Source organism: Clavelina lepadiformis, chromosome 8, assembly GCF_947623445.1.
Source record: "Clavelina lepadiformis chromosome 8, kaClaLepa1.1, whole genome shotgun sequence".
Taxonomy (NCBI): domain Eukaryota; kingdom Metazoa; phylum Chordata; class Ascidiacea; order Aplousobranchia; family Clavelinidae; genus Clavelina; species Clavelina lepadiformis.
Window position 1 is genome coordinate 15,805,642 of NC_135247.1, and position 21,763 is coordinate 15,827,404.

The following is a 21,763-nucleotide window of genomic DNA, read 5'->3' on the forward strand; positions in this document are numbered from 1 at the left end:
TCTTAGCATTTGACCTTCAGTAATTCTGATAGCAAATATCTTGTAGGCTAGTTGCCGCTTCAGGAGATACACTTAGTTCAAGGTAGGCTAGGGCAGACATACGTTGAAATAGCTCGATCTTACTCAAAGTTGAATGCCGCAGCCTTTTCACGACGTCTGTTGTCATCATAATGCGGTTGAAAGAAAGATTGGAACCATGGTTTATGGTAAATATTTCCACCAAGCTCGATCGACGGGTACTTATTAAGTTGTTATAGTGCTTTAAGAGTGCGTGTAGTATTCTCTTACTAAAATGAAGATTCTAAGCGAAAGGAATGTAGCTTACCATTTACAGTTTGATCAGTTGTTACTAAGGTACCGTAAGGTTATATACTTTTCTAATAAACCAAGTCACTGCGTATTTGGCTACCAGTAGATTCCGTAAAAAAACTCAATTTGTAGAAGTCTCAACTTGCAGTTCTCCATAATGTTAGATTTTGCAATGAATTGTAAGTATCAATTCTCTTCTAATGTTCTTGGGCTCTGCGTTCCGAAACTGCAGTGTCGTTGCATTATTTGGTAGCAACTAAAACATAATCCAGATGGCATATCCGTGAAGTGAATTCTGTCAGAATAGACTGGATGGGCACATTGTGATTTTTATAGCTGATTGGAACGTTAAATAAGTTCATAGTAATGTTTCAGACTAAGCAGCCATGCTTGTTGTCACCAGCAAGTTGATACCATGATGTTTTATACACGTTTTAAACAGAAAAGGCATTGCCACTTCTCACCGTGCATCAGGATAAGATATTACCAGTTTGCACTATATTTTCGTTCTCACCGCACTAATGACGAAAAGTATTAAAATTGAATAGTTTAGCAAGTGCAAAGGTTACATCCTATTTGTGTTTTTAGGAGTACATATCAGTTTGTCAGCGTCGTCTATAATTTGTCATAATCACGAACACATCAAAGTAAATATGACGATTCCGAGACAGAGTTTTAAAAAGCAGCTTTAGTCTGCGGTTGCATTGTGATTTCAATCAAGAATGTAAGTCATTTGAAAATTTCTTTCCCTCCCGCAAATTATGAAGCAATCGTTGTATAGTGAAAAAACCATACCTAGATTTGTGCTTTTATCAACGCCAACAGTTGGCTTAATGAATATGCATCTGTTGTTAGTACTTTTCTTTGTAATCTTGGCTGATGCTATATGTCTTCGACTGCAACTTCGTGTATTATCACTTGTTGACCAGCAATTATAAAATATTTCTAACAAGGTGGGAAAATATGTAACGTCATTACGAAGAAGTATATACTGTATTGTCTCAAAACTAATCAGCATTAAGCTAGTAGCAATTGCAGCATCGTGAATTTATAATGTGATTTATAATGAATAGGAATTAACCTTTCAGCCTATTTTTATAGTAGCCTAATGTTTTCTAAAAGTTTTAAGCGTTTCAAATTGTGAACGTTGCTCTCCGCTCATCGGCCCTTATGTATAACAACATTTACTAGCGATTATGAAGGATATCTCGCCACCCCCAAGTAAGATTTTATTTCTCGCTTTGTTAAAAATGTTTTCTTAAAGGATGTAATAATGGGCTGGTAACATGCCATTATTGTGAAATTGCGTAATAGAAAATTTGAATGCTCTTTCATGGACGCATCATAATTATAAACAAACGTAAGACATTCTAACTGAGTTCGAAATTGATCGCAGAATTAATAGGAGAAGAACGATTCAGTGAATCAGATGCGTCAGCGCTGGCAAAAATTGCTTCACGGCGATCAAAGGTAAGCAAATTTTCACCATTTTACAACAACGTTAAACGAGCAACAAGTTAGAAAATCTGAAAATTGATGACTTCAGTTCTCTTTCGACGACCTGTAGAACTTTAAAATATTGTAACTATTGCGCCTAGACCGCTGCCAATTATTTTCTTAAGTAACACAAGCTGGTAGGTACTGCCCACGATTAGAATATAGTCTTCAGTATCACTTAATGTGAAGTAATATGATATATTCTGTGTTTTGTTTGGTAAAATCGATTCTACGAAGCCTACAGCTGGCCATATAGTTTTATTTATACGTAAACAACTCAAAGTTGTAGGAGTTCTGTTTTTGAAAATGCGGAGTAAATATGCGAGTTGCCGGGAAAAAATGGTGACAATGCTATTTTAAGTTGAGTAAAAGAACTTACAATCACTTCTTTTATTCTTTGAAAAATCTATTTCGACAAAAACTATCATCATTACATAGCTAGAAACGAGTACATTCGATGCGTTGCGATATTGCATGAACTTCTCATCTATAAATACATTGCATTGAGTGGTATTGAAAAAGTGTACTAAATATGTTGTTAGCCTATAAGCACTTTTCGCGAAAATTGTTAGAGTCACACCCTAACCGCTAAATAGTAAGTTAGCTATTTTTTTTATTCATTACCTGTCTTTGTAGGTTACATATTGAAAAGAAAAAGAAATAGACTATTGTTACGTTCATAATTTTTCAGGAAAAAAAAACTTTATAAAACAGAAAGAAAACAAATTCTTAAATGCGCATTGATACTTACTATAAAACTACTTAAGTAAACTCTGTTTGAAAATTGTTGACCACGTAAAGTATTACATGCACTCTGCGGACGTAAATATTAAATAAGACTTTACACTTAATTTATGACTTTTATTTGCCTCGTGGTATCATTACAAAAAAATTGTTTATTCACAAATACTAGGATTAGAATCTAATATGTTAATTTGCTTTATTTGAGCTCGTGTTTGCTTTTCAGTTGCAACGTTTACTCTCTTTTGATGAAACTCTTCCCAAAAAACGATTGTCGCTAAAGGAAACTGTTCTTTTGCGAAGTCGATATGGAATAACAAAAGATCATCAGTCGAACACAGAAATGAAGCCGCAAGCTGGCGCCAAAGGTATATAAGCCAGGCACGTGTAATCGTGTATGTCGTAATTTGTATCCGTGGACTGGGGTTTGTCGTATTGGCATTTTAATGAATAGATTAAACGCAGAAACGTAGTTTTGCTAAATTTCCCACTCATTTACAAACATAACACCAAAAAAGCACAAGGTTAAAGATTAGTTTTACAAACAAAAACGTGACTTTTCTAAGAACAGGCCCATCACGATATTTATGTTCTCGTTGTTCTAGCACTTTTGTTTCTGTTAGCTAAACCACACGTGTGCAAACAGAACTTAGAATTCAATTTTGAAGCTTCCCCTAGCTTAAATAGTTTGCTGGTGACCGCGCCGCTCGTTATATATGAGTTGATCAACAAGTTATTGTGTGCTAAACGTGTGCAAATTAATACATGACTTATGAGTGGTGGGTATAGACGTTAACAGTTAGCGTTCGAACGTCACAAATAAATCGGCTCATTTTCAAGTGCGCTTAAGTGCATAACCTTTCGACAAGAGATTGATATTAACGCGTTTCCAGGCATTTTTGGAAAAGGAGCTGATTAAATCTTAGAAGAGCCCATCAAGACAACGATTTTCTTAACAGGCTTTAAGCACATACCCGTCCGAAAGAAGCGAGATGCTGAAAGTAAAGTTAAAAGTTAACCGACAAATACTGCGGCCAGATTGCACAAGCCAGCGCTGTTATAAATTTAGTGTCATTGTCACTGAAGTTGTTAAGTTAATAGTTGATATGTATAACAGAACGCTACGTGTTGTGCGTGTAGGCTGAATGTTAGGATAAATAGGCTATATGTTTAGCTAGCTGCTGCTCATCCAAAGCAAGAACGGTAAAAATAACTTTTATATGTTCAAACTAAGAGAAAAAAGAACGTTTTGCTCTTTTAAAAGTATCCAGATGCTTAAAAATGTAATACCTTTCGTTAAAATGGTACGATTTTGTGCATTTCACAGAGCTGTTTCGAAATTCCGGTTCGATCCGTCAAAAGATCTTGGACAACCGAAGAAAGCTGCAGGAATTGTTAAGTGACGTACCTGATGCCATAGTAAGGTCAAGGCAGGCAAGCCTAAGCCTTCAAAGTGGAACACCAAATGGTATGTTTGAAATCTCTTTTATGCTTGTAATATCTTAATAGTATTGACATGTGACATTCCGATTTAAGACTTCTATAAGATAGTGATGGGTTAAGTAAGTTACTGTATTTAACGTCGACTTTGCTCGAGCTGGTTACAGCTTGTTACCAATCTTATTTTTTTTGCTGACACTCTGAGGTATTTTTAAATATGAAGGAGTGGTATTTAAGGAAATGAATGCGGGTTCTCTCTTGTTATTACTGAAATAGGTATCCGCTTCAACAATTAGGGTGTTTTATCAAAATGATGTTGGAGTTTCAGTAAATTACCACATATTAGTCAAAATCCGTATTAAAGGTAAATAATTAGACTACTTGAATGACGTTGATGGTTTAACAGGAGTGGCCCAACTAATAACCGGTGAAGAAGTTTCGTGATAGGTCATTTTTAAGTCACTGATATAAGTAATATGGAAGTAAGAACATTATACTTTGCGATTGTAATTTATACAAAATTTATTGACGTGAAAGAAGTTTTATAAATTATGTTGCAAATTCGCGTTACTATAGAATATCATAAAAAACCATCATTCGATTATTATATGACAGCTGACGTCACCGCGGTCAGTTGCTGTTACGATTTTCTAAAGAGACGCAAATCATGGAAGTTCTTATCGGACTAAAACATCACTTGTGTAATCATTAACAAATTAGGAAAACAGTCGTTACGTCAGTGTATGGGCAGTAAATACGTCCTTTCAATTTTTGAACACATTTAGGCTTTGTCATGTCAAACGCTTTGGACAACTTGCATCACTGCAAACACCGCTTTTCGCTCGTATACATTTGCCCGAAAGTCGTTAACCGGTACTGTACCTTAAACTGTAAACTTTCATGAAACCACCACAACTCACAGTCTTACAGTGTAGGTTGCAGCAGTTTGGTATTTTCTCGACCAAAAATAACATTGTGTTTACCGTTCGTAAGCGTCACTTATTCAACCACTTCCCATAATATCAGCTGTAGATGATTATATTCAATTTATCGGGAGTGTTTTATTTGCTTTTGCTGGTTTGGTAAGATTGCGGTATTGTGCATGTAAAAGTTGAAGTGGTGTTTAATTGAACATGTAACGAGTTCTTGGAAAACTGTGTCATTTTCCTTTCTATCAAACATTTATACAATACCCCCCCCCCCCCCGAAAACCACAAAGGAATGCTTTTGTCAAAGAAAGCGTTTTAATTGTCTGTGTAATAGTTTAATATGTCTCCTCAACGATTCGCGACAAGTTACTAAGTTTAATTAAAGGTTAACTTATCAGGATCCGGAACCACACACGAGTGATAATGTCATGTTAAATAAATAACATTCCAAAGCACGTTATAGCAAATACGATACCATGCTTTCGCACTCCAATCATGCACCGATCGGTACCGTTGACTTCAGTTATTCATTGGAGCAACTTTTTAACTATCTTGACCATCAACTCCTGATAAACAATATAGCCCGATATTTGTAATAATGCGTCGTAATTTGTTCAATGATTTTCTGAGCGGTTACGGCAAGCTTTCACCTTAACCATAACTGGTAGAACTCGTCGATTGGCTTGTACAGGCCAGAACTCACTCTATATTTGTTCATGTGATTTATTACATGGTTCGTGCAATGAGTCAGTCAGACCACAGCCTAACATGGGACTTAGGTTTGACTTTCCGTCAACGACATTTATCAACCAGTAAGTGTTTTTTGCGAAAGTAATCTGACTGGAACGTTGAGGAACGCGAAAGAGCTTCTTCAAAAAAGCAACCTTCGTTAATGTGTGAACCACTCACAATAAGTCAAGTGGTGTAAACGGTGGGCTTTTGGCGGCAACCAGGTTTATCTTAATTCGAAGTAGCTTGTGAACATGTGTAGCGTGGTAACCTGATCGAAATCTATTTTTGACAGTTTTCTGCTGAGCAGTGCTTTAAGACCCCGGTTTCCTGAGTGTCACCGCTGAAATGAATAAGAATAGGGAAGCTTTAAAACGCTTCCCCTCTTCATGCTTTCTGCGTCTTTTGGTATCGTTTGTTTACCTATATCCAACCCTAAAAAGTCGAGTGTGCTTCTTAGCTTGGTTCCTTTGCGAGTGGACGAGCAACTAAACATTGACGTTTAGTTGCAACAAATCATTTGTCCCAAAATAGCCTATAGATTGTTTTTAAGTGAAAAATTTTGTAATTCATTTTTTTGGTAAATTTACAGCATTTTAAGTGAAAAATTTTGTAATTCATTTTTTTGGTAAATTTACAGCATTTTATTATTTGTTTTCGTTGCGCTTTCTCATCAAGCGCGGAATCTTGTGAACAAATTGAAAAATCAATTAGCTACCATGACTTTTGTATTAGTCGTGTTTTAATTATGGTCTGGCAGTTTAGCTTTCTCTTTTGAAACGATTGTCACAACTCCTTGCCGGTCATTAATGGATTTTTTGCGGTCTTGGAAATAAATTTGCACTGGCAATTAGTGAAATTAGTTAGGGCAGAATTGTCTGCTGCCTTTTCTGCGATACTAAGCTACTAACAACGACGTAATCGCTTACGTAATTTGAGCGTTTGACAACGTAACTCAATCGGGTTTTTGCCCAGTTTTCTCGCGGCTCGTTTGGAGCACAGTAGTTTGTAATTTTACCCTGAATGATTTCGTTTTAGTTTTCTTGATTTCACTGAAATACCCCTTTGAATGAGTGATATAAATTATCGTCTGGGAATATAACAGATTGGTCGTTTTGTTAGTCAGTGACCATTGACAACTAATACTGTATGGAAAGCGCTATAAAAGTCTCCATTACTTTTGAAAAGGGTGTACCTATAGCTTTATGTGCTTTCATTTAATGTCATCTCTCTAGGGGGATCTTTGCACAAAGAAACGGATTATTTTCCAAAGTCATTGCTGAAATACCACACCAGTGGTTACCGTGATTTTGTTGTTGACTAGCAACAGCTTGTCACGCATAGGTCATAGACGCTGCGTCTATATAGAAACTGTCTATTTAGAAAAGAATTGTCTGGTATTTGCACGGCCTATTATTTTCTGCTCGGTATGCCAGCACTTTGCTTGTTTATTATTGCGTCACAAACCCTATTGTGCGTTCACCTGTCGAAAATATTCGATCGAGACAAATCAGAACTGTAATTCAGGAATGTGGTCTGCTAGTAAAATGAACGATTAATTATATTAAACAAACCGCTGCTGGTCTACGGTGGAAGCTGGCTTGGTTCCAAATCGAGCTGTTTGATATCTGAGCGATCAAATTTGTCTTGATCCAGGTGACGTCATACGATGTCATTGTTAACGGAAAGGTTTGTTTACACGTTTGAACAACACTTAACAGGCCGATGCTAATTGTGACGAAGGCGAAAGGTGTTTGATCGCGGGCTAGTGTCGTTCGCTGGGTGGTTTTGATCTTAAAATCAATCGCCGAACATCAAAAATGTTTGAAGGCAAATGCTGTTTTTAATGATTTTTGCCGAAACCATTTTCCCTCATGTGTCGGCAAAGCTACCGAAAGTCAAAAATAAATTTCAACAACGATCAACTTTTGAACGCTTAAGTATTCGGAATAGTTTTCTGGAACTTTAATAACATATTGTTGCCAGGGAGGTTATTTCTAGTTATGCGATCATGCAACTAACTATTTACCATCTCGCCAACCGTAATATTTTCTCTGGATAACATAAAATTGGCTGCTTACATAATCGCCCGTCCAAAGCTGTTCGTTGAAATTTATTACGGTATGTTCATTGTACTTACTGAAAAATGTTGTGTGTTGTGAAATTTAAGTACAGTTTTAGCATTAATTTCGATATATTAAAATCTCGTTCATTGACTTTTGTGAGCATATTTCTAGAATTAGAGTAGGCCCATTGCATAGCATGGTTAGCACCACACTTTTCGCTTCCCACAGTCAATGGTGAAAAATAAACGATATGATTGTTTGAAAGAAAATGGCCGATTAGCATTAAATTGCAGGTTCAATTTTTGTCGTGTACGTTATCTCGATTTACAATTAATCGGAAATATTTTCTCAAGAAAAGTTATGGTAAAGCTCACAATTTTCTGCGAAGGACTCGCGCATATCGATCAAGGTGTAGTAAAGCACTTAGTAAGTCTGTCAAGACGGCGTCACAAAGCGCTTTCATCGAGCCGCCGTTGCCTTCACGCTGTTGTTCTTTTTTCCTTCCAGGCACAATAAAATTTCGTTTTTTTCCAACCGCCCTGTAGTCTTGTACAGCTGCCAAGGCAAGCACGTTGTGGTCTGGTGAGTTTTACAGCTCGACGTTTAGTCATAGCTTTTCCGAAAGGTGTTTTCCTGATAATCTTACCAGTCATCAGTCAATCTATATGATCTCGTAAAGTCTACAGTTGAGCGAGTGACAAAACTTGAGTTTTTGTTAACTTAATTATGATGGATTTACTGGTGAGTGGTCAAAGGGCTACTTTGTTACCTCAATCCAGACCCGATGAGGTAATGGGAAACTTAAGATTAAGCTGCCTTCAGAAGTTAACAGACGTCGTTTATAACAGATTTATTTCGATTCTATGTGTCTTACATTGAATATTTTCTATCCACAGCTTTTCCAAGATCTTGAGCTGTTTGCAAAATAGACAAGGGAAAGGTATTTCTTTTATTTGAAAGGTTCTTCTACCCGTTAGTGCAAAAGAAACCTCTCATTGTCACGAGCAAGTGATCTGGAAATCGCTGGCTTTGTTGTTGGCATTCCGCTTGCCGACACGTTTTTTAAGTAAAAAATTAGAACAGCTTATCTCTGTTAGAGACCAAAGGCGCATGATTCATTGTGATGTCATCAAGGAGAATCAGGCATACCAGATTTAAAAAAGATGTACGTCACTGTCAGTTTTTGTTGTAGAAAATAGAAATGGGTGTTTAGGTTAGGTACGCGAAATGTAACGATCATAAGTCGCCGTTATAGTACGCGTCGATGTAGATAACAGTGTTGTGTTTGTGTCGTACTCTTGCTGACGTCGTTCGTGCTTAAACGCGTGCTCGAAAGGTTGTTGTAGGCTATACAAGTTTCGACGAGTGGTATATTTAACTCGAAATTAGTCAAAAGGCTAGCTGTGTTCTGCTGCAAAAATATTTCTGACTTATCTGCCATACAACCTGCTTTGGCAAACGTACAGGTATATCGTGCTAGTGTGGTAAACAGTGGATTAGTTGGTGAATATTTACAACTTTGCTAGAACAAACACAGTTCCATGTCGCGGCGAGTCCACAGGAGGGATGTTTACTGGAAATGTAGGCGAGTGATTAGGTTCCATAGAGCTTTTTGGTCATTTTTTGGCCCCGGCAATTCCTTTCTCAATCTTATTAGCTAGAGGCCTGTATACGTGAGGTCAGGATCTACTAATCTAGGTTACAGATCTTAAATTAGAAAGTTACGAGTTAAGGAGAAATACGTTTTGAATTAATTAAACGTCTTATTGATTATCTTAATCAGTTACCATAAGGTTAGACCCAATAGCTGACGTTTTGAACAGTTTTATTTTGCTGCTAGTCTACTTCAGGTCGCAGGACGTGCTTTACCAATGGTGAAAACAGTCGGAAGAAAATCTCCATATTAAGTTAACATTGAAGCTAACTTTTGAAATGCGCAAAGTATATTCGGAGTCTGTCCACCGAAACCATACTCGCAAAAGACACCTATTGTTGTCGTGTAGTTAGTAAAGCCGGGCCATCCATTGACATTTGCGTTGTTGACCTTTCGTGATGCCTTGAATTTAAAACCTTGTGTCAACACCTATATATCGACCAGTAAATATCAGTTGCTAACCATCAAAAGGTTTCGAGGCACAATAAAGAAGCAATTTGTAAGGCGATTTTGACAGCTTCGGTACTCCAGTTTAATGATACCTCAATGATTCAGCTACAATCTGTTTTGTTAGGCCGAGTAGTGATGTCTTACGAGCAATAGATATATGGCTGGTAATGCTCAACTTCACGAAATAACTTGTTTTGTTCACTGGACTGTGTTATATTGGTCAGTTGTACATATATTAACTACAAGTATGTTCTCTTACGTATCAAGTTTGAGCTTTTCTCTGACGAACACTGAAGGGTCTTTTTTTGAAAGTACGAAAACTTTTTTGGGCTCGTATCAACATCTCACAACGGTGATGTAACGATTGTTGACTTCACCGTGTTTTGGTATGTTACTGATGTCGTAACCATATGCCAACTGTTGTGATACAATTGCCCGAGTGCCGGTGGTTATCAACGAAAATGCTGAGGCTACAACATTTTAAGTGTTATATGTCATTAGGAGTAGACATCTTCAATCAGGCGATAGATAACGTTGCGTAATATGTCGCAAGTTGTTTACGTTTTGCTTGGGGACTTTTTCCGCTGGGGCTCAAACATGTCACTCATAGTTTATAATTAGTTAGGTTTTGTTAAACAAAGCCGTAGCCATTTAGGTAGGTAGGGGCATAGGGCTCGTATTTGGCCTCCATGATACACTTAGTTTTAACCAGAAGAAAATATTGTTTTACGAGTGGGTTTAGTACCAGTGGCTGGTAAAATCAAGGTTCCACAGCCTTGGGTATTTGTTGTAGTGCTCATGACGTCACGAAGGTTATCGTGAGAAAGTGAAGACTTTTCAAGTGAAGAGTTCGAGAGACTGGATTAGATCGATCGCTGAGGTCTACTGTAAATTCTTATCATCGCAGAGGATCGTTTAATGAAATTTTTACAAATAAATCAGCTCTTAATAGTCGTTGTACGAGTCCGTTAACCTTGTCAAATAACTAACGATATCATATTGGCGAGGATTATTCAGGCAGCTTGTTGTCGATTGTTGGTCGAAGAAGTCTTATTTTACCATACCACAGTTGCAACTGCACTTGTTGGCAAACATTCACAGCTTGACTTAATCAAATCAGGTGCGGGGAAAGCAAAAAGACAATTGGTCGATTGAAATCGTAAGCACAGTTCACAGCTTGTGACAATTCACACCACTGTCCCAAAAAAAGTTGCAAATTAGACTTTGTCAAACCCATCCTGCAATATAAGCTGCTGTCAGCTGCGTACAAGGTTTAGTCTGCATCTTTTTTGATGATACGTTAGTCAAGATGGATTGGTGATAATTTGTGCTCTATTGGAAGCCCAGTAGTCTTTTGTGATGTAGCAGTTCATTTGAGTTTGTGGAATATATTCATTTTTAATGAGAGAACTTGGGTTGGAGTTTCTAGTAACTTTGTCTTTGGTTTCTTGAGTCTGAGCACTATGTTTATAGTAAATGTTTCATACTTAGTGTTATTTTTCAAAACATTTTTTAAAGTCAAATTTCATTGAGTAAACCTAAAGGCCAAATAGACCGTTTTCAGTTGAAGAAAAACAGAACTGAAGTTTTCTGTAAAGTTTTAAACAAAACAATGCAGTTTATATGTACAAGTTGCAGTTACAGTACCAAGTTAAAACCAGCACAACAAACAACCGATTTCGTGTACAACAGAGAAGAAATGTTGCTTGACTTTGGGTTGGATAGATACTAGAGTTTCTTAGTTCACCGATAAAAGACCTCTGTAGTTTCTCAACAAAGGTTTATTGTGAAAACAAGTTTATGTTCAATAAACCTAAACTAAGTAAATGTTTTGCGTTCAGTTTTTGTAGTTGAAAACTTATGTAGTACTACTTTAATTTATACCTTAATTTAAATGCAACTCCGGGACTACAAAGACCGCAATTCATTGCCGTCGCTAGGCAATATGACGTCAACACTGCCAGCAGGTGAATCTCTTTTGCAAGAGTTTAAATTTGACATTTTAAAAATTACCTTTTAATGAGTTTACTTCAACGGCAGTAATGTTGTTGACATGGCTATGTATATTTTTAGGATGTGTACTGGTTTTACTTTATAATGCACTAATACATCTTGTGGCGTACATTACAGCGTTGCTTTAGACAGCTACAAATATTTGCATTGTTAGCTTCGTATAAGGATAACTACGACCACGATCTTCATTGTTGAGCGTCCTGAAATAGTGACATTTGACTTCAGCTGTTTCTGTAAAAACACGCCCGCTTAAATCAATATCACCATCGTAAGGTTTTTAAAATACTCGGAATACTGTAATAGGCAAAACTATATTCAAGCTATTTGCTATAAGGACTTATGTGCAAAAAACAGGTCAATTTATCAACTTAATAATATCATTATGAAGCTACAGTAAGTCGCAATTTTTTGCAAGACGTTTCCTATATTTCGAACCTATTTATTTACGTTTAAGCTGAGCTGTCCACCAGCCATCAGGTGCACAGTATTTCTGAGTGATCTGCGCGACAATAAATTACAAACGTTAATGCTCAATTTTATTAATTCCATCAATTCTGCAAACGATAACGTTTCATCATGCATCATCTTATAGAGTAGACAAAGCTAGATGCTAGCTAAGTGTATTCTAACTAGGCTCCCCGTGAATTTGATAACGCCAAGCAAGAAGTCTTAAGTACACAGCATTCTACGGATTATTCGTGTCTAGACACACAATCTTTGCTCAGAGCGCGTATGCCGTATAGGGTAGAGTTCCGTAAATCTGTGGTTAAAGATTCGGCAATACATTCTGATTCCAGTACAGTACTGTTTTAGGACCCCTAAATCTTATTAAATGTCTGTAATATAAATCGTTGCCTTAACCATTTGGCACTGCCATACACAACGAAAAACCCAAGTTTGGGATCGAAACCGTGTCCCCATCACACTCACACTCGGCTCTTTCTGCAGATTTGAAGGGAGCTTCCACAATTAGTTTCACCGAACACAGCAGTCTTGTGGCGGGAAGAGGAAGTGTGTATTCGCACAGTGACGAAAGTTCTTCAGACGACGAACTTCGTGAGCCAATGGCAGAATCGCCTCCGAATCTTTCGGACGAAGAGAGGTAAAGTAACTTTAAGGGTGTTGATTTTGATTCTCAGATGTTGCCTATTTACTTGAAATTAATCGCTGTATGGTTCGAAGTTATTCATGAAAAATTTCAACTTTCGGGTTGCCAATCAAGCAACCTAGAAGTGGTCGTTAGTATCACCATTTTTTTATTGATTTGCGTTTCTAAATCCTGATTACCCAGTTTTTCCAGATCGAGTATAAATGAGATGTCTTAGATAACAGCGTACATAGCATAGCTTTCACAACTGCTAGTAATTTATGGTACCGCTGTCGAAAAGATAATACTCAGCAATTTTTACGAGATGTGATTTATAATCGAATTTCGAACTTTTGAAGTCTAAATCAGTCGTGCTTTAAAAATATTATCAAAGTGCGTCATGTTCCACCCCGTCTTGTAGGCTATGTAGCTTAGGGGTTGTGTGTCATGTGAACTTGCAAACCACAGGCATTCTGGAAAAAGTCAGCTTGGTTGCCGGCCAATCCGTACCTACCAGGTACGGGTTGACTTACACGTAACCTTTGTCTTACGTCATCATGTATGAACTGCTCTATGTTTAAAAGAGTAAGAAATGCAATGTATACACTTCGAAAGTGTTGTAATTTCTCCGATAACTTTGAGATCTCTTCCGTTCATACACACTTTCGTACAAATGCAAACTTACCTACGTAGCCAATCTTTTGTGACGTTTTTAATCTAAGTGTTTCTCGTTTGCAGTTTGGACGCATATCGCAACGAATCTTCAATAAACAAAGAAACTTCTGACGTCATGGCAGCCACCACTTTCATCTCTCCTCCCAACCAAATCGCTCGGTTGCAGGAAGGTCAACGAAAGGTCGTCACACGCACGTCATCGAGGAGTAATTTTTCCTTAGGCCAAAGAACAAGCAATCACTCGCAACCCAGCATGTTTTATCAGGCCGCAAAACCGCGCCCACCACCTCGTAAACCCAGTCAGAAGAAAATTGTAGCCGCAAATTCCAAAACTCTTTCGGAAATATCTGATCGTAACTTTGCACCAAAGGAGCCGACAACAGGTGCACAAATTGTCACCCTACCCTATGTATCTCGCGGAACCGCAAAAGTGCAACTGCGCCGAGGAAGCTTTGGCAACGGAATTAACAAGAATGACGTTTATGATGTCACAATCAAAGAAAATGTTCCGCTGGAACGAACAAATAATTTGGTCGCGTCATTTAGAAGTACGTCACGTGACAGAAATCACTTATTAGAAGCTGATACGTCACCAACTCGAGCCACCGTAAGCAGCGGCTACTCAAGTTCTAGTAGCGTGGTTGGGAGCAGCTCCTTATCTCCTTCAACGTCAAACGCTTCATCCGCCTCATTTCGCTCCTCAGCTCCACCTTGCGATCTTCCAGAAAAGGATACAATGACCACACGCGAGCGGACCGAATCCGCTTCCAGAGGCGTGTCGGAGGCTGACGTTGCACTCACGTTACTTGATGAAGAGGAAGAGGTACCCAAGGTATCTTCTGAACACGACGAAGACGACGTTTTTCCTATTACGGAATGGGCCGAGTCAGAATACAAAAGAATTCAAGAAACGCTTCGCAGGAACAAAACACAACTTTCAAAAGAGGAAACGGATTCCGGAAAACAGATAAATAATGATCAACTCCAAAACCGTCCATCTTCACTCGGTAATAATGCCAGTACATCATCATTCAAGGATGTCACTGTTCAGAGACCCCGATCTGCTTACGTCATACCTTCCAGCCCTGAACAGTCGAAACAATCTTTTGTTGGGAGAAACAGGTAACATCAATAGACATGTTGTCTTGAAACGATTTCATAATAGTTGTAGATAAACTGAAGTTGGATAAATACGTGGTCCAAAATCATTTGTTTTGCCAATATTTCTACTTATACAATAACTAAGGTTAAATTTATCGTATAGTCTACCCTCACCTAAACTACAGTCGTACTTTCTATTCTTTGTGTAGTGTTTGTATGGTAGAAGAGTCAACTCCGCACACAATGAAGCAACGAAGCCAAATTGCGTCAAGCTACGCCACTAGTAGGACAGTCATGATGAGATTTCCAGGGATGACACGTTCCAAGAAGGACGCTGCATCCCGCAACAGCCGCGCATTTGCAATGCAGGCCAAGTCCCAGCTTGATCTGAACCCTTCTTCTCCTGAAGTTGAAAATTTTCCACAGTCTAAATCCACCTCGGCTATCGAACCAGATAAGGATGGCGAAAATGACGTCAGGCGTGCTGCATCTTTGTCGCCAAAATCGTTTGCTCCAAGCTCCCTAGAACGAATAAAAAAGGAGCTGTCTGCGTCACTCGCTAACCTTGACCAACTCGAATCCAACACGTACCCGAAATCTTTTAACACAGTCTCCGGGGCAACAGGACGTCACATGAGCGAACGAAGTGCTTTCTTTCACGACGAAAACAGACTGAACAGTAGCAAAGTTCCGTACACATCTACGCAGTCTATTTATACGGGCTCAACGTGGTCCTTAAAGTAAGTACTGGATGACATGCTTCTGTGTGTGCTTTTGTAATAGGTTAATTTTAGCAACGTTTATTATTCATATGAATTTTGTCTTCAAGAAAATGCGTAAATATACCAGGAACGGTGTAATTTTATTTCAGTATTTTAGGATAATTTTTAGAGTTCATCTCGATTTGGAAAATGATATATTGCATAAAATTACAATAATTGCCAAAATTATTTCGTTACGATTTTATTTTTGATTTGGTTCATCCCAACCCGACCCGTCCCAAATGTTGTGGCAAAAGCATAACCATTGTTGGCTACCTTGCATTGGTGTATCAAAAATATTATTTTTGTATTGTATTTCAAAGTATTTTTATAATAGGTTTCTATTTTTGCTTTGGCTAACCTATAAGAAAACCGACTTATGATCTTGTATTTTTAGCCCGGCTTCGCAAGAGTCACATGAAGGAAGTCAAGTGGAACGAAAACCTTCATTGCGTAATCGCTTAAAAGGTGCATTCAGTTTCCAGAACATTCGAAAAGCAATCAGCATGGAAAGATTGAACGAAGATGAAAGAAGCATGTGAGAATAAATAGTTAGCCTAAATCACCAACGTATACGCATGTTATCTAATTAACTACAATATTAAAAGTATATCTGCTTAATGTCATAACTCATAAGGTATTGCTGTCCGAAAATGGTTTATATAAGAGCAAATTGCTTACGACAACGCAAAAGTTTTGCAAAAATTTAACGCGTCATGTTACGCGAGTCAAGCACACTTCGAAAGTAAATCTAATGATGCATGTGACATCTAACATGTGACACAAAAACCTGCTTCTAGATGTATTACAGGTTTTCCGAATATCTTTCGTTATGTTAAACAATTTTTCATTATTTTCCCTGCAGGTCGTCAAGTCACTGCTATTTAAACGAGCTTGGTGAGGACATATCCAATCCAAAGCAGAAGACAGTTAGTTCGGACATGCGTGCCAGCGGAAATAAACTACACAAAGCTTCTTCTATCAGCTCCATTTTGAGCACAGTGCGCATGCGCAAGAGAAAATCGCGTGAGCGAAGGGCTCTGAAAGCAAGAAACACAATCGCGGTAGATCCGAAGCAGATACCGGAGTATGAATCAGAGACGTATGTGTGAATGTTTTGTTGACTTTTCTTATGTACAATGTCATTATAGTGCGGTGAGTGTTATTCTGTCGAATTGTTGTTAGAAAAGTAGCACACAAGGCTTATTTTAGTCTTCGTTTTAGTGAAAGAATAAGGCCAGTTTCTGCAGGGAAAAACAATGACGTCGGTAGACCAGGACATTTCAGGTAAATTAAAGCTAATTTTTGTGCGAGACTTGGGTGCTCTTGGTATTCAGCAACTGCTTCGATCACATTGATAGACATTTTTCCAAATTTAAACTTTTGAATGAAACATGTGACGAATGCGTTTGAATGAAACAGGCCAATCGGCAAAGTTCTTCAAATGAACGGTACGGAAGGCACCCTACTGGTTGAGATGACTCGACCCTCGTCCGGTCCCGTCGGATTTTGTTTAGCCAGAAGGAAAGGAGTTGGAAGTGTTTACATCTCAAGTTTGAGCGACAGTTACCCCGACAAGATGTACGCTGGGTTGATGAGACTTGGGGATGAAATCACCGAAATCAACGGTGTCAATGTAGAGCAACTGTCGTTAGATCAAATATACGATTTAATATTAGAAAATGAACGCATAATACTGCTTCTTAAGCCTTCGCAGGTTCACTCTGTTTAAAGGCTTCGGTTCTCTCTTAGCTGTGACGTATGAACGGCGTATAATAATATTGCCCGCCTCTTGTGTTCAAGTGCAATTTTTTCGTTCTTCCATTGTCCTTGGTTTGTTTCTTTATGCGTGCTCTCTTACTATTGAATAAATTCTAAGTTAAGACAAAACTGTGTTGATCTTTGCTTGTACTGTGCTTGCCGCTATAGCTTCTGGTGCAAAAGGCTAAGCTAACAACTGGTGACTTTAGCAGACTTTTGAACTTGGAAACATAAATCAAAAACAGAATCAAGAAAAACAGTTAATGAGTTTTGAAGAAAAACTGCACCATACTATACGACAGAATTAAAGTTCACAAATTTCTTGACTTCGTAGCATTCATTTGCTTTTGCTGTTTTTATCTAAGGGCCCGAAAGTTGTTGCTCAGATATAGGGTAACCAAAACAACAACTTTAGACCAACTTTGGTAGGCCTATATACCTTAAAAATAATGCTAAGCAAAACAATCCCATAAAGAGCTGCCTAAAATAAGTTTATCTATTCCTATATAACCCAATGTATAACTATCGAAATGACGACAGAATTATGATGTTTTCAAGCTCCTTTATTATATATTTGTATTGGATAGAATAAGTTAGTACAAAAAAACCAATGTAAAACAAACATGACGGGCGAGGTAAATGGCAAGGCTCAACATGCTAAGTGCTCGCCAAAAATCGCTAAGATTGATCAAATTTTTAAATGTATGCTTTAATTTGTTTGTTTGCGGCGCATTTTAAGGAGGGCAACACCGCGTAGGCCTATAGCTGAACTGGAATAACCCAACTGAACAAAAGATAGCAACGAAGAAATTTTTCCATAATTTTCAAACTAATTTAAATTTTAAATAAGTTAATAGGAAAAGTTTAATTTAACTTTGGTAACAGTGTTGAATAAAATTCGAAGAAATACTTTAACTATTTGAATAAAGCTCTTATTAGGCGATTTGGATTACTCTGGTGTTGGGTTATGGCATGCCTACAGTATGTAGAATATGGAAACCAGATTACACTATATGATTGCTCTGAGGCAGAATTTTGAAATACAGAACATAGATGTAAGCTATTTGTTTCACAAAAAGGCATCAACTAAGAATCAGGTATAGTTGAGAAGACAGTTTCGAAAAAGACAGGCGTTTATATTCCAATTAAACCGGCATTTTTCCCGGATTTTGATGGAAACATGATGAAAATATCCCTGATCTCGTTTATGCCTGCAATTAAAAAGTTCCATAAATATACAAAAAATCAAGGTTATCATACATCATTATCGCAATAATAATAGCACTGCGCAAGAGATTGCAGGTTAATTTTATGAAAACGTGGAATATCATTTGTAAAATATTTCGAGAAATTATGATTATGCTGCTTTTAGAGCTTACAATATATTTTGGAAAACCATTTGCAAAAACTTTTTTTTAGATTTCCTCTAAAATTTGGTTGAAACCTTAAAATAACCTTAACCTTAAAATTCTTTGCTTAGACCAAGACTTTTATTTATTATCATGTTCATTTTTAGTATTTTTTATTTAGACCTACATTACATTTAATACCAAGATTTGTAAGTTATTTGGTAAAGTTATTTTATAACGTCCTCATAAATTATGCGAGCTTACTTTCTTCACTTTTTAAAATTAATTTTAAAGAAATTTTTCTTATAATTCAGTTCATAACAAATAAGGCAACTATTTGTTAATATTATATTGGTGCTATGAATTTAGTGAAAGAAACGGAGCTTACAACTTATAACGTAATACGTCTTGCTTACCAGCGTAAACAATATGAAATTAATTACTTCTTTCAAAGGATCGATTTTTCATATTGTGATCACACTATCGGAACTATAGTAAAATCACGCATGTTTTAAATACATGCTTATAAATGTATTCTCTGTACAAAAATGTTTTGGTAAGAATCAGTTGTACTGTCATAGCAAAGTTTATTTTAACGCTTTAAATTTTTGTTATCGACGTTGCTGCAAGTTAATAGACATTAATTATCGTTGGAAAGATCAAATACGTCATAATATGTACGATCTAGTACAGCAACGGTCAACATTTATTGGCAGCAAACTGTTTACGAAGGAAAAATGTTTTAGAATAATATTATGCTGTTCAGTTTGTTAACGTGGCACAGTAACGTTTCTGGCTGGTATAGTACGCTCAGCATATATGTGTTGCGTTAATAAAGTAAGCAGACACAGGAAATTGTTAATAATGTTTTCTAACATTGATTGTTATCATCGAACATTTTCTCATAACGCACAGTACAACCAAAAATCCTGAGGCATTTAGATACGTGGTTGTAATAAAGTGACCGTAACACTCGCCACCGGTAAGCTGTATTTCTTCACAAAGCTGAGTTCTGTGTCTTCGTATGTTTGAAGTATGGAAAAGTTGAACTTCTGACCAAATATATCGCCAAACTCCAGCGGAGACGTACTAAAAGGAGTTGCAGAAACGTTGCCTTCGTATTGAAATGTTTGTAATAAATACTTTCCACCCGTGTTTAAAAAGCCATAAATGACGTCGATATATTCTTGTCGTCGTGACGGATCTGTTGCCACAAACGCACCGCGATCCCAAACCGCATCGAATTTGCCTATAATGGAGGAGTCGAGTGCAAAAAAGTCACCTTTGTAAATTGTAATCTTTTCATCTATCGCCTTGAAAATTTCATACGGAGCTGTGGCATGCTGCGATCTCTCAAACTTTATCGATTGCTCCTCAAAGAATTGTAACACAGCAGAGTTTGAAACCTCGCATCCAACCACGTCGTGACCGTCATCAGCCAAATATTTCAGGTCCACCGCTTTTCCACAGAAAGGGAGGAAAACTCTGCACTTGGGCTTAAGGAATTTATCTTTGTGCTTCACCATGTCAGGATGGGCTTCAGGCAAGTGAAATGTGAAGTCGCGATTTTGCCAACGTTTGTGCCAGTAATTTTTCTTCTCTTCTTCTGAGAGATCTCTAAATGTTGTTTTCTTCTCCATGCTGGTTTAATTGGCCAGTTACAATTGCCCTAACTCCTAGGCTATATGTACAAAATGGAGGCATAATTGCAGTTAACTAATCTGATCTGTGTTAACGAAAGTTTCTGAGAAAAAACTTTGTAAGATCCAAACTGGAAGATCTGGACGACGATACGTTTCCCATAGACAAGCGATAATATTGAAATACTGTCTTTAACGGGTTTAAAACATCGGTCTACATTACCGTATCTCATAATAAAACATCAAATTAAAAATAAACTGAATTGAAAAACATTTTTATTTGACTGCTGACATAGACGCCAAGGGGACCGCTACGTTTTGCATTTCCTGTTGTCTTTAATAACGAAACTAACTCATGTGAATTGTCGTATCGTGCTGCATGGCAAAACTAAGCCAAGTGCTGTAGTTTTATGCAATTTGGTCTCAACACCGATGCACGTCAGCCAGCGACTTAATATCACATGACTAAAGTTAACTTAACATAACAACTGACATAGAACATATCAGAAGGCTTACAACCAAACATGCACATCACCTAAGACCAGGTCCTGATTTTGTTGACTCGGCACTTTAAATTGAAAAGCCATAAACTAGTTACTAGACTCATTGGTTCTCAACCTTTTTTGGCTTACAGCACCCTACAAGCAACCAAAACATTTGGCGGGACCCACAGTCAAACCAAAAAGTTTCTGCTTTAAATAAAATTCGAACTGTTTTCCTGGACTAGTAATTATTGCGCAATAACTTGCGGAAACCTTGCGAAACGTAAATGACATCCCGTTTGAGAACCACTTAACTAGAGCATAGGAATGCAAATCGTTTCGTATAAGGTCGAGATTTAAGTGTGGGTTGGCCAGATGCAACAAAAACGTCTACTCGTATGAAATGTTATCGTGCAACGAACTTATAAGTTCAAGTCAAGAACTTTTGTATAAACATAAATTCATGTACATTGGCCTATCTTCCACCGAACCTGTCCCCATCAACACCTTAAGGTTATGTTAGCTTACGCTAAGCATGTTATTTCATTTTTAAGAAGTCAGTTTATCACAAATACTCCGGTACGTAAAACATACCCTAAAAAAACTTATAGTTTGCCTATTTTAATACAGATTACAGGTTGCTTTCTGTTAAGCACCAACATGGTTTAAACTGTGGTAGTCAGCAACCACGGACTCTTGCATTAAATAATGGAACTTTTCATTTGACAAATGAAATAGTGAATGGAAAGAATGAAATGGTATGAGAAATTGCAAATCAACAGTGAAACAAAATATTGATTAAAATTATGTGACTTCAGTAACCACATGTTTGCATTTTCTCGCAAGATATAAATTTCAAGTTGCACCATGAATTATATTATAATTATCAGTGAAAATCAACAAAAACCGAAGCACCGCAAAGGTTACAACATTTGGTTTCAATAACAAACAACATTGGTTATAAGTCATTAAAGTTATACTTTTTGTGCATGATATGCTTAATGTTTGTTTACATTTTAGAGATGTTACGGAGGATTTTTCGAGTAATCAGTCTTTTAAAAAATTTACTGTTTAATAAA

At 37.3% G+C, this 21,763-nt stretch overlaps 2 protein-coding genes across 4 annotated transcripts; one reads left to right on the top strand and one right to left on the bottom strand.

Annotated features, from left to right (window-relative positions):
* The first annotated feature begins 1,458 nt into the window (after positions 1–1,458).
* LOC143468964 (uncharacterized) lies at positions 1,459–17,342 on the top strand. Of its 3 annotated transcripts, XM_076966455.1 has the most exons (11): positions 1,459–1,530; positions 1,706–1,779; positions 2,774–2,915; positions 3,875–4,015; positions 12,777–12,930; positions 13,654–14,712; positions 14,901–15,431; positions 15,850–15,990; positions 16,318–16,554; positions 16,677–16,739; positions 16,875–17,342. In XM_076966455.1, the coding sequence occupies exons 1-11, from the start codon at positions 1,506–1,508 to the stop codon at positions 17,182–17,184; spliced, it is 2,877 nt and encodes a 958-aa protein (XP_076822570.1). In that variant the 5' UTR covers positions 1,459–1,505; the 3' UTR covers positions 17,185–17,342. The 3 variants fall into 3 exon arrangements, with proteins under 3 accessions (XP_076822570.1, XP_076822572.1, XP_076822571.1); XM_076966457.1 differs by lacking the exons at positions 1,459–1,530; positions 1,706–1,779; positions 2,774–2,915 and adding an exon at positions 3,611–3,750; XM_076966456.1 differs by lacking the exons at positions 1,459–1,530; positions 1,706–1,779; positions 2,774–2,915; positions 3,875–4,015 and adding an exon at positions 9,538–11,782.
* A 2,075-nt stretch (positions 17,343–19,417) lies between these two features.
* LOC143468710 (putative thiopurine S-methyltransferase) lies at positions 19,418–20,855 on the bottom strand. The gene has a single exon (XM_076966061.1). The coding sequence runs from the start codon at positions 20,200–20,202 to the stop codon at positions 19,501–19,503; it is 702 nt and encodes a 233-aa protein (XP_076822176.1). The 5' UTR covers positions 20,203–20,855; the 3' UTR covers positions 19,418–19,500.
* Between the last annotated feature and the right edge of the window lie 908 nt (positions 20,856–21,763).

What these genes read in the sequence shown, in the direction of transcription:
- LOC143468964 (XM_076966455.1), top strand. Translation starts at nt 1,506, where the DNA reads ATGAAGGATATCTCGCCACCCCCAA. An exon ending in GGATATCTCGCCACCCCCAA is followed by an intron (nt 1,531 to 1,705) that starts GTAAGATTTTAT and finishes AATTGATCGCAG; the next exon opens with AATTAATAGGAGAAGAACGA. An exon ending in GCCGCAAGCTGGCGCCAAAG is followed by an intron (nt 2,916 to 3,874) that starts GTATATAAGCCA and finishes TGCATTTCACAG; the next exon opens with AGCTGTTTCGAAATTCCGGT.
- LOC143468710 (XM_076966061.1), bottom strand. Translation starts at nt 20,202, where the DNA reads ATGGAGAAGAAAACAACATTTAGAGATCTCTCAGAAGAAGAGAAGAAA.